Raw genomic sequence first — 13,619 nt, forward strand, 5'->3', positions numbered from 1 at the left:
TATCGTTTCGCCGCCATAAGCTTATTTTATAGTCCTCCCTTGGGTTGCAATTTCCTTAACAAATACATTTACTCCATAGCCGGGTTATGAAAAAATAGAATTTTTGAATACTATATTTCCTCTATAATAGAACACAATACCAAAAATATTACGGAATAAAATTATCGATTATATTATATGAATATAATCGATAATTTTATTCCGTATATATTATTTGAATCTCGGTTCTATCATTAAGCCAAATAGCTGAACGTGGCCATTCAGTCTTTTCAAGACTGTTGGCTCTGTCTACCCCGCAAGGGATATAGACGTGATCATATGTATGTATGTATGTATTATATTATATACTCGTATCTACTCATTATATATTTTCCCGTGTGGTTCCCGGCACCAATACAAAAAAGAATAGGACTACTCCATCTCTTTCCTCACTCCATGTACGGATGTACTAAGGGATAGGCTACCAAACTTGGGTTTCTTTTTTAGGCGGTGGGCTAGCAACCTGTCACTATTTGAATCTCAATTCTATCATTAAGCCAAATAGCTGAACGTGGCCATTCAGTGTTTTCAAGACTGTTGGCTCTGTCTACCCCGCAAGGGATATAGACGTGACCATATGTATGTATCTACTCTTTAAAGATAAAATGACTATATCCTAGGGAATTCATAACCGGTATATACGCTTATTAAAGACTATGACTAAGATGCACTTATTTAGATTTTGCTTATTAGTTCTTGTAATTTTGCTCATTCTTTTAAAAGAAAAAAAATATTTACAGGACTTTATTTCAACCAGAAAAATTAAAGGCTCATGGAAACTCAAATGTTACGTCGTTCCTTAGCATAAGGGTTGAAAAGTAATGATTTGAAATACAGCAACTCTTTACTATCTAGTCTTTGCACTTAACTCCCAACATCTCATCTTGCAAATCTTAGATGGAAAATTTTTCGATACAGAATATGAAAATATCTCAAGAAAGACGCGGTTCAATAACGTTCCAGTTTTCAAACGGAAAGCACACAATTAAAGTCGGAGTAGCGAACGAATATAGCAAAAGATGAATTTCATTTTCCAAAACTTGTACAATATAGCGGGATTCAATGGGACTTGATATTCAATGATACGCTCATTATGAGATGGTGCACTCAAGAAATTGAGCCGCAGACATAAAAAAGGAAATAGGAAGGGAAGCTCAACAGTTCATAAATAAACCGAATAAGGATAACATGATAAAAATATTGGAAAGCGGACCCAGGGGAAACGAATTAAAGAGGTATTGGATGCACCTCTTTTGAGACAAGAATAATATTTTCAAGATTCAATTAAACGGCTGCATACATTAAGAATAATAAATAAGATAAGAAGAATAAGAAAACTTAATTTGTGTATATTTTACAATATTAATTTGAAAATAAGCCCTAAGGTTTTTAAACTGATCATTCACACTCGATTTTAATACATACATATAATCACATCTATATCCCTTGCGGGGTAGACAGAGCTAACAGTCTTGTAAAGACTGATAGGCCACATTCAGCTATTTGGCTTTAAGATAGAATTGAGATTCAAATATGTAGTGACGGGTTGCTAGCCCATCGACTTAAAGAAGAATCCCAAGTTAATAAGCCTACTCCTTAGACGCCTTTTACGACATCCATGGGAGAGTGATGGAGTGGACCTATTCTTTTTTCTATTGGTGGCGGGAACCACACGGCTCGATTTTAATGGATATACTATTGTAGTAATTAAAATTATGAAACGTTTAATTAACAAATTAGCATAGAATTTCAAATAAAATTAAAACAAGTCATACTTCTTGAAAATATTTTACTAGATATATTCGTAGAATTCTAAAGCAATCTTGATAACGAATGATATGACTTATTCATGTTATCGAAGGTAGACGCAATAAGTTCGCGTTTTCTGATCTCCGTATAATAAACGAGTTGAAACAATAACGAAGCGGGTCTTCGTCTAATAATAACATTTGAACTTTCACCAAATTAATTTCTCTTTCGATTTATTAATGAATGGAGTTATCGGTAATTGTATAAGCTATAGCAAAAGTCGTATAATTTAAACCAAAATAAATGGAAATTATAATTAACTTTCAGGTATTGGGATGTAAATTTGCCAAATATTATTCGGCAGTTCCCTTCCGTAAACATCCAAACACGTCTTCATCAAAAGTGTGCAAATCTGGAAAATATTGTAGTATAGTAAGTATGAAATGTACCGATAAAAAAAATACTAGCTTAAACCAAATTGTAAATTAACAGAATAAACTACTATTTCTGTGATTTCGTAGGAACTGCTAAAGGAAAAAATAATATATTTATTAATTGTTGTTTGCCTCTTACGTTTGCTTGTTTTGGTGCAAAGAATGGCAGCCTGCCATCTTTACACCAGAAACGCCTTTGTAATTTAAACAGAACTGAATTGAAATCAAAAAAAAATCAATTTTAATTAAATCAATAAAATGCAAAACATATTTACTTTTCCATAGAATCCCATTGCCCAGCAACCAACATTTATTCCTAAATTAACATTCGTCGCACAATGATTTATCACGACGTCTGTGTTAACCTGAAAATAAAGAGGGCCCGTTAATTAAATTCTACAAACACGAATTTAATGCGTGATCTTTACGAATTTTGCCGTTTCCGTGCCGGCAGACAGCTTTGTATTATATAATTACGAAGATAATTTGTTTTCATCTCAACATCAAAGACGTGAGCAATAAAGTACGTACCTACGAAAATTCATTTGAAACAGAACGAAGGTTAGTAGATATATTTTATGGAGGCGCATAGCGCGAGAGTGATACTTATGTTTTAAGTGACAATGATTGTTGAAACCTAAGCCACTGACCTACATTTTAATGATTGGCCGTAACGAATTATTTCATATTGTGTAGGTATTATTAGGTAATGGGCTAGCAATCTGTTGCTATCAAAGTTTGTTATTTCCTTTTCTTAATTTACTTTAACTGTGAATGAGACCAGTCATATACTGTACCACCACGGGACAACTCAATAGGACTGAGTGGGATAGATAGAAAAATTAGTTTTCTCACCTGGACAGGATTGCCCTCCTGCTCGAAGCGTGTGATGTTGGGCGACTGGCAGGGCAATATCCTCCAGCGAGTGTTAGACACGTAATGTTTGCTGAGGTACAGCGGGTATATGCCGCAGAGACCAGGGATCGGGTTTGGGTCATACCTCACGTACAAAGGCTGAAGTAATATGAGTTTACTAAATAGTTGTTAATTGGGATAGTGTTTAAAAATGGGAATAACTTACTAACTCTTTACTGTAAGAGTTTCTCATTAACTATAAGTCAGTCAATCACAGCCAACTAGTCGAATATAAATACTTTCTCTATCTCCTTACATACATTTATAAAATCACGCATTGTTATATTAAATTATTAGAGGAATAGTTAAAGTTCATATTAAAAATTAAGTTTAAAAGCTCACGGAATAGAGAATATGCTGAAGTAAAATTGAAATATTACCTACAACGAAATCAATAGATATCGACAGACACGTTCCGCACTGAAGGTATTGACGTGAACGGGATTCAAATTCAGATACCAGGAAACTGTATTATTTATTACTCACTTACAAATATCTATTTCAATAATGGTTGCTAGTAAGATTTGTTCGAGTTGTTATTCGAAACGTTTCGTTAACTTGTGGATAATAATAAATTAGAACTTTAAATTTGTTTAAAACAAAGTCTTTATCTTTTAGTGAACTGTATGATACTCGTGTCTTATTAAACTTTAAGTCTTTTTTGAAAAGCAAGTAAGGTAAATAATCTTTGACTGGGTTGATGTAAGGTGGACAGTCGACCAGCAAAGCTTTTTTATAAAACACGATATTTACTAATTTATTTAATGTAAAACCTAATCCAACAGTTACGAATGTGATCGCCAATAATTAGACAACAGATTAATAATAGCTTTGATCATCTATACGACCCTTACCTCTTTATTCAGAGACGAAGATAAGGTTAGCAAAAACTCTTGATTGTATTTCAAGGGCTCGCCATCGCGTTTACAATAATCAGCGCTAGTGATGACGAATGTACTTTTCTCAGCAGGTGTTAGGGCTGACAGACCCACCACTGAACATCCATCCTCCAGCTCTTGGGAGTAAGTTATGTCATTTGAAGAAATACGACCACCAAGAAGAAGACCATTCTTGCCCTCGACTGGTGGGTCTGTGGCTAGGAATCAAAATTATACAATTTAATGGATAATATTGCTTATTTCAAACTTAAACAATGGAAATGAAATAAAATATGTATAATATTTTTATTATAACTTATATAGATGTTTCCTGCGACTTCGTCCGCCGTAAAACTAATTCCGTATAACTAATAGTCTACTGACTAAAAAAACGCTTTATTTTTTTTAAATAAATAATTACCTAAACTTTTAGCAGTATCTTTCGGTCGGTCACTAAAAATTTTATTATTTTAATGGATAATTGGATATGGATAAATTTTATTAAAAATATTTTACCTGGCACGTGAGGAGCCAATAAACAGATCTTATCTCCAAAAGCAATAGTACTAGCTGACTGAGTCAACACTGTCGGCTTGTTCAGATTCTCAGACATCTTGCGATACCGCGCCAACATCAAATCCCCCTTTTTCATTTGTTCCAGAAACTTGTTAAGCTTATACTGAAATATTTACATAGAAGCTAAAGAAAACTAGTTAGCAACAAGCAATAACTCTCTTCCGGTTAACCATTACGCTCACCTCTTCTAATTTACTGGCTTCGTACCAGTTCCCGAGGAGCACCCGGTTACAGTATACAATACCCTTATCTTCCTCCTTCTTTTGCATTTTTCTTGCTAGTGTTCTTGTAGAAAGCTTTATATATTTGTGGATATATGTAAGAAAAGATGGTTGTTTTAAAAGAAATCAATTTTTTTTAATTTGTCAAGTGTCAATACTAATGTAATAAAAAGATTTATTGTTTATGAAAAAAGGCCGTATTGTCTTCGTATTTCTATTTAGTATTTTTTTTAAAAATTACTTTATTTACAAAACACTTTAATTTTTCTAAGTGTTAATTACAACATAATACATAATAATATGTTGTATTATGTTGTACATGTATGTATGTAGGTATGTATGTTAATTACAAATTTATTTTTAATAAGTATACTTAAAATTTTCTATTGTCTAAGAACTACCTATTAATTGCCGCTGTCTCTTTCCGTCTATGCGACAACCTACGGAGGGTACAGCTTAGAGTATTATAATTAAAAAAAATAAAATGAAAATACGTTCAAATTCCCCACACCGTCGAATTCACAGACGTAAAAATACATGTTTCATAAATGTATTTTTAAGTTTGTGGTCGAATAGCGTGCCTCCTCCTTTTTTTTCCAATCGGTAAAAACATAACACTTCTTTCATTTTTACACGTGTGCTTTCCGAGAAGTAGATATTCGGGAAAAGAAACATTCGGGAAATGGACGTTCGAAGAAATGGACCAAAGGAACCGACTGGACATTCTGGTAATAAGACCTTACGTGCCGCGAGAGGTGGGAGGTAAGACTTTTCATTTTTTCAACGATCAAGTTTGAGGTTTTATGTACATGTTTTTTTCTTTCGAGAATAACCCATGTGATTCTGAGCTATTTTTTTTAATTTTTCATACAAGCAGTTCAACATACAATAAAACAAAGAGAAAACAACACAGTAATTTATTATTAAACAAATTTTTGCAACATATTACAGAATAATACAATAATATTTATTCCTGTTTCTTGGTCGCCACATCACTGACCAGAGTAAAAATGTTCTCCGCTGTGTACCTCTTGTGAATGTCGATATAGTTGCGACACGTCACTCCGCATTCCTGGGAAAAAGATAGTTGGATGTGTACCTACGCCTATGTAAGAATCTTCTGTCTGTCAGTAAGGCGCGTATTCTACTTGACTAATTTCGAAATCATATATGTATCATTACTCTTAATTAGGTAGGTACTGAATCATTTAGGCAAAACGCTAGAATAAATTCAAATGGAAATAATTAAATACGCCCTTGCAACGTTCACCGTGAATAGTACTCAAACATAAGCTCGTTATAAACATCATTCGAGGTTAGAGCGAATTAAAACTTACGGGACCAAAAAAAGTTTGCATCCAGCTCTGATTCATGACACACAGACTTTTGTCAGCAACACAATTTTTCACAATAAGCCGAGCACCGGTCTGTAACAGAAAGGAAATTCTCTAGAGAGATCAGGATATGAACGTGATTAACGCCACGAGGAAGAAAAAGTCACTGAAAGTTTTCTTACAAATTGTATCGAAAGCGGTAGTATGAGTGTAGCGGACTCGTAGCTGTCGTAGCGTTTCGTAGTCGCAAATAGAGTTTAGTGCACTCGCAGCGAAGAAGCATATCGTAAGGCATAATATAACTATACTCGTAGCTATCGTAGCAATAGGGTAGTACACACATGCTACGACTCATACGAGTATTGCAAACTTATTTATAATATAATTATAAAAATATACAATAGATTGACTTATCTCTGGATTACACCTCTGGATCGTCGATACAACTCTTTTTTAGAAAACACGCAATGATAAGTTAATATTTAATAACCTTTACTGGACTGCCTAATCCTTCGAGTCGATCGCCAGGCAGCAAAGGCATTGTAGTCCAGCGACAGTTACTGTCCTTGGCGGCACTCAGCCGGATCGGCATGCTGTCTGCCGGACCTGGGGTGGGATCCGGCGTGTACCTCACGTATAGTGGCGCTGCCTTGTGAAATAAAAAATATACATACATAAATCTTCTTCTTTTTTGGCGTTATTCCCAGTTACATCTCACGGATGCTCCCTTTGACTATGGTCCTTGATTTGACCGTCTGGCCTCTGCTACTTTTGCAAGGGATCCGGGAACCTAACTATATATGTATTTAATCATACTACTAAGTGTCCACACGTTTACATACATATATCACGTCTTTATTCCTTTCGGCATAGATAGATCCAAGAGTTCCTGGACTTAAAATCCACGTTTACCTAGATGACATATTGATGAAATTGAGATGACAATGACAGGTCGCTACCAGTTCGCACGAAAACTAATTTTTCGACAATAACTCTAATTTACAATAAAAGAAAAAGAACGTAATTCGTCCCTTCAATTAGATCGGTAATTAACTGTAAAGTAAAATGTAAATTACATGCTGTGAAAAGCTTTGGTCGATTACCCAACTTTTTTACTGTTCCTAATGAAATATTACATACATCCGGATCACCATAGTTAACAGCTCGAAGCAAAAACTCATCACCGTAGTTCATTTTTTCTCCATGTATTGATTCCTCCTTTGTGCTGGAACAAAATAAGCATAGGAACCTAGTTCCGTTTCAATAAACCAATACATATTATAACAACTTTTGTCATTACTTTCGTAAAATAGAGAACCGCCTCTAACCCATATTGACTTTAAAAAACGCTGAAATTAAGGACGTGGCACCTCAAAATTACAAACGTGTTTCGGCAACAAGGAGTGGTAATCGGCGAGAGGGTCATGAGGCACCCATCGTTGATATTCTGCATGTAGTCCACCTGCCTAGCAGACACGAGGCTTGACAAGGCCAGCCCATACTGTGGGCTTCCACTAGCGGTGACCGATTTGGCTGTGGACGAAAAGAAGACTAAAGAAACTGATTGACATCAGACACTTTTCACTCTGTAACTTAAAAAGAATATTAGATATGTTTCTATAACTTACGACCGCAATGAGTAGGTAGACTTGGAGCTAGTCCCGAACATTGTATTAGATACAATTAGATTTAAGAATATATAAGATACGAGGTACCACTTATTGACGTATGTGACGTCAATAAGTGGTACCTTGTATCCAGGTTTGAAACTATTCTATTCTATTGATTTTTATGTTTACTCTCTTTATCATTTTGGTTGACGTCTGAGAAGGAGAGAGAGAATATAATACATGATTTCTCACGTTAGTAAATAGACCAGCTGAAGTGTGCACACACACACGCACAATTACGTCTCCATTCCTGGTGAAGGTGTATTTGCAGTTCTGTTAACTGATTGGACTCTACCTGTTTTAACTCAGGTCTATCAATACTATCCATACCTACTAATGTTATAAATACGAAAGTGAATTAATTTTTTGGTTGATTTCTACTGAAACAATCGTCTTGAATTTTTGCGTTTATATAATATTTAATTAAGAGTCTGAAAAAGGACAACGCATATACTTAAAATCCCGGTTAAAACTAAAAGTATAGCTCCCTTGGAATTTGCGAAAAACCTTTATTCTTCAATAGGTGGCGCTAAATTTGCGCGTGTACGTTGCGCTTAATTTACACGGGTGAAGTTGCGAGTAAAATCTAGTTTACAATTTTTGGAGAATATTATTGTTATTGAGTAATACCTGGCATATCTGATGCAACTAATTGAACATTATATCCAAAAAGAACAAACATTCCGCTTATTTCAAGCGGTCTCTGTAAAATAAAATATATTGATTTAAATAAATATACATTTGGAAATGTTCAAGATTAAATCATTCATAATATAAATTGCCGCCTATACAATCTTGCGCAATGTTGCAACTTTATTTTATTGTTAAGAAAATCTCCTTTGAATTGTGATTTTACTTTAAAATTTGCTTCGCTGATTTAAAATTACATACATATACATAGATAATCATGTTTTTATCCCTTGCGAAGAAGACAGGGCCAACAATTTCGAAAAAAATAATCCCATATACCTATATCAAGATAGAATAGTAAAATTACCCAATATCTACGTAAAACACTTACATTAAGCCATACAGCAAAGCGTGGCCCTTCACGTCTTTTCGAGACTGTCGGGTATGTCTACCCCGCAAGGGTTATAGAAGTGATTACATACAAACATACCTTTAGCAAAATATCTATTAAAAAACCAGTCAGTATTATCATCCTCGCGTTAGTACTGGTGACTACCTTCTTGGGTTATTGTACACAAAACTAATAAAATACATTACATATATCCGTCCCCATAAGGGATTATTACGGGCAGAAATAAATACTATGATTTCATAAGTAACTACGTTAGTACAAGGACACTTAAAAATTAAGTAAGGTAGGTACCTCTTTCAGGAGATTACTGAACAGCGTTCTTGATCTTTGTAAGAGTAACTCATGTCTATCACGCTTACGGAGAAATAATTTGAATTCATACTGCAAAAGATGATTGAATGATTAAGAAAATAGATATAAATATATACAGAGTCGGTACTAAATTAATAAGTTATTATTATAAAAGTTACCATGCGGTTCCCGGCACCAATATAAAAAGAATATGGCCACTTCATCTCCTTTAAGACTAAGAGATAGCATTATAAGCATAAAGTTGAGATACTTATTTTTGGTGATGGACAAGCAACATTTTACTATTAGACTCTCAATTCTATCATTAAGCTTAACAGCTGAACGTGGCCTTTCAGTCTTTCAAGACTGCTGGCTCTGTCTACCCCGCAAGTGAAATAGACGTATAAAAATACCTATAATTTTCGTCCCTAGATGGACACTGAAATACAACAACTTTTTTTAGACAAAGGCCAGACCTCTTTATCTTAAATACAATTCTTATAAACAAATAGGTACCTACCTCATTTTTCAATCGCTCTTCACTCCAATTACCTATTAGCACCAAATTATTGTAGGACATCGTTATTTATGCAAAATAAATGCACAAAGAAGCATAAAAAATTAATTATTTAGACATAACTCATCATATCAAAATTACATTCATCAAAGTTCACCATCATTTTTTTTATTCGAGTCAAAGATTTGAGTTGGTAAATTAAAAAACCATAATAAAATTGTGACGTTTGAAATTTAACACCACTTGCTCAAAGAGGCTAATTTATAATGTTTCAAACGATCTATCGATTAAGAAGGTAGTATTATTAATTTGTAGAGGTAGTCTCTGCCTACCCCTCCGGGAAAGAGGCGTGATTTTATGTATGTATGTATGTATGTATGTATTATTAATTTGTAAGGATACGTGGATAAGTGTTTTCACGCTTTCACGCAAAATCTACTTGGGATATTTTATGAAATTTGATATAGGTACGGATAAAAGATAACCTGCAATAAAATTATACAAAGAAAGAAAAATCTTTATTTGGCGCAAAGGTAACATTAAATTGTTAATAATCATAGAAATAAAAAAAATTACATGATGCGACCAAAAGGGTTTCCACTCAGGATATGCATAATATTTGATGAGGTTACACAATGCGCTGATGTTCAGTGAAACCTAGTACGGAGGAGGCTTTGCCGTTCAACATAAAGGATACATATTAAAAATATCAATACAAAATAACAAGTAGACAGCGCTGCTAGGGAGTTTATATATGTTGAGTATGAGTGTGAGTGTAACTATGTTCTTATTGTTGCAGCGAAGTAGACAAAAGGTAGGCAGATGGAATCTACAGAAAAACTGTTTATAAAACGTAAAAAAGTACCCGAAACCGCTGAGCTTGCATGAAGAGAGTTATGAATGTGGATGAAGCGAAGGAAGTATGCAGAGATCGTGGCAAATGGAAAGATGTAGTCTCTGCCTACCCGTCCGGGAAAGAAGCGTGATTTTATGTATGTATGTATAAAATGCAACCTTTACAAAGATCGATCCAACGTTTACATACATATCCATCAAGGCTTTGAATTTGTATATCTACGGCTTTGCAGAACACATACCTTGTCACAAACTAAATAGAGTTTGTACCTAGTCTCCAAATATTACTTTTATAGTTTTTATTTTTTATTTTGTGAAACCTATTGCAATATAACGTAGCGAGACCAACGAACAATATCGGATATAGATAGAATGCTCGGTTGAAAGTCAGAAGTCTTAACTTTGGTACGCTGGCCACCAGATTAGATATTTGTATGTGTGTTTAAAGTTCTATGATCATATAGAATATATTAAATATGATTATGAATATATCATTATATTCTACAATGTAATGTAATGTCACCTTTACGCAAAATAAAGATTTTTCTTTCTTTCTTTCTATATCATGTCTTTAGACTAAAAGTTATTAATTATAACGTCAATATCATTGTCACATTGCGGGAAATTTGACATTTGACATCTGACATCTTTGACTGCATTCAAGACACTGACGTGTTATTTATCCCGCCAAAAGTAAAATCTTAATATAGAAAAGAAAGAAACTTCAGAAGTGCATATGCAATGCAGTATATTTTTTTTTTTTACTTGTAAATATCTATCTCATTTTAATTGTATATTATGTTTAAACAAATCAAGAAAACAACATATCTACATAATATATTTTTTCGTAACTTTACAAACAAAAGTCGAGCATCGGCATGCTGAAATACCATGGCAATGGGCTATTTACAGACAGTTTATAAAACCAGGATATTACGTAGGAACAGCGTTGGTAAAGCGATAAAAGATATGTGTGTCAAAGGTCATACTGGAACGTATAAACAACTTCAGTTGAGCTATTGTGAACATTGTGATATATATGTTTAATCGGTAATTGTGAACAGGTTGCCCACAATGTACTTTTGCTTGCAAAAAATAACCATGTTCTTTTCTATTTCTGCAATAATTATTCTAAGTTCCTACACACACCTATGTGAATGTGATAACTTGTCTCTAGAGCAAATATACAAAAAAGGATTACAAGCTTATTCACGGCAAGATTGGACAGAATGTGTTGTCCAATTTGAAGAAGCAATAACATTATATAAATTGTACAAGACTATAATCATTAATTGTAGACACAAGTGTAAATCAAAATGGTCGACATTTGAAAATATTATAACGGATGATTTTGAGGACTTGAAACAATATGAACGTTTATTTCATATCAGTAGTTGTTTAATGGTATGCCAAGAAACTGAATTTAATAGAGTTTCTCTGAAGAATAATGTTCCAGATTCCTTACTATCAAAAATTATAGACCTGCAACCATATGAATACCTTCAAGTATGTTACTATCAAACAAATCATCTCCAGAAAGCAGCTTCTGCAGCAGCTACTTATTTAGTTGTTCATCCTGATGACAGCATTATGAAATCAAACTTACAACAGTACATAAGACTTGCTAAGCTAAGCCCAGATGACATTGTTAATTTAGAAGCTGATAAATATACATCATTGTATGATCTTGCCACAAAGGCCTATTCAAACAAAGATTGGAGGGAGACTGTTGATCTAATGGAAAATGCTATAAAAAAGTATTTATCTTCAGAAGAAAGTTGTCGAATGGCTTGTGAACAATTGCCAGAACAAGAATGGTCCTCTGAATTAATGGTAACACTCTCTAACGCAATAGCATCTTTGTTGGATTGTCAACAACAATGTCAGACAAGACTTAAATCAATCGGCTACAATTCTGGTATAGATTTTTTATCAGAAGCTCTTAACTACTTGCAAATATCTTATTATAATTTGAATCTGATTGAAGATGCTGCTAAAGCTACTGCAAGTGCTCTTCTTTTAAAACCGGGTGATGAAATTATGTTAGAAAACAAAGAAATTTATAGCACTCTTACTGAGCCAAGCTCATTTGTTGAGCGTAGTGATATGCAATTTTACTTAAAACGTGATAATTATGAAAAGGAACTGTTGGAGCTTTATCTTCATGAAAATCCTAATTTTTACAGTACTGAGACACAATAAAAACAATGCAGCCAGGGCACTATTGCATTATGGCATAGCATGCCAAAAAGCAGAATCTCTGCCTTATCCGAAATTTTGCTTGCCTTCTGAGTATAGTTGGCCCTTTAGTCATTTATCATTTCCTTGTTTTCAACTATCTTGGATATAGGTAAAATTGTATAAGGTAAATTGATAAAATTCCAGGCTTGTCAAAGTTAAGCTAGTTCTGTTAAAAAATTTGTTAAAGCTAACTGTCTAATCTCTGTGATATAAAACAGTTGTTGATAAGAGATTTGTTTAGCCACAAACAAAATGATGACTTATTGGTAAATTTTGTTGGCAGTCATGAATTGTAACTATTATTTGTAACTAACTGTTATTAAAGGGCAGAAAAGTAATTAGTTGTAAGATTATTATTACCCAATGGGTTGTAAGTATAACTGATTCTGGACAAACATTATGTGCCATATTTTTTTAATATTTGTTTGTATGAAATGATTTATTTAATAAAATTGTAAGTTCTTCACTATGACAAGCTTTTACCCGCAGCTTCGCCCGCATGAATTTAACGCCATCTACAAAAAGTGATGCAATTAGCCCCATCTACAATAAACCGACGAAATTTGCACCATATACAAAGTGATGAATTTAGCACCTCTTACAAAAGAATACAGGATATTCGCAAATCCCACGGGAACTGTAGTTTCTCCAGACTCTTAATTATACAAAACGTGATATTTCAAGAAAATTCAGTGCATAACCCGAGAAGAGGTGTAAACTCACTTTCGCATTTATATTATTGGGATAATGTTTTTCTTTTCCTTCTGAATTAATTTCTATAAATAGATTTTTATAATTCCCAAAAACACCTTGTTTGTTGGTGACATAAAAAATGCGCGTAAGTTGTTGATTTATTG

The 13,619-nt window shown here is 33.8% G+C and overlaps 2 protein-coding genes across 2 annotated transcripts; one reads left to right on the top strand and one right to left on the bottom strand.

Moving 5' to 3' along the window:
• Positions 1-2,104: 2,104 nt before the first annotated feature.
• LOC106135460 (cilia- and flagella-associated protein 161) lies at positions 2,105-9,729 on the bottom strand. The gene is made up of 12 exons (XM_060948779.1): positions 9,670-9,729; positions 9,150-9,239; positions 8,447-8,519; positions 7,517-7,697; positions 7,287-7,371; positions 6,637-6,795; positions 6,150-6,239; positions 4,532-4,694; positions 3,986-4,233; positions 3,078-3,236; positions 2,498-2,587; positions 2,105-2,200 (listed from the first exon to the last, which is right to left on the bottom strand). Exons 1-12 carry the CDS (start codon positions 9,727-9,729, stop codon positions 2,105-2,107), a joined length of 1,494 nt encoding a protein of 497 aa, XP_060804762.1.
• Positions 9,730-11,218: 1,489 nt separating this feature from the next.
• On the top strand, positions 11,219-13,231 carry LOC106135450 (cartilage-associated protein). The gene has a single exon (XM_013335742.2). The coding sequence runs from the start codon at positions 11,596-11,598 to the stop codon at positions 12,721-12,723; it is 1,128 nt and encodes a 375-aa protein (XP_013191196.1). The 5' UTR covers positions 11,219-11,595; the 3' UTR covers positions 12,724-13,231.
• Positions 13,232-13,619: the final 388 nt, after the last annotated feature.

Source organism: Amyelois transitella, chromosome 3 (assembly GCF_032362555.1).
Source record: "Amyelois transitella isolate CPQ chromosome 3, ilAmyTran1.1, whole genome shotgun sequence".
NCBI lineage: Eukaryota > Metazoa > Arthropoda > Insecta > Lepidoptera > Pyralidae > Amyelois > Amyelois transitella.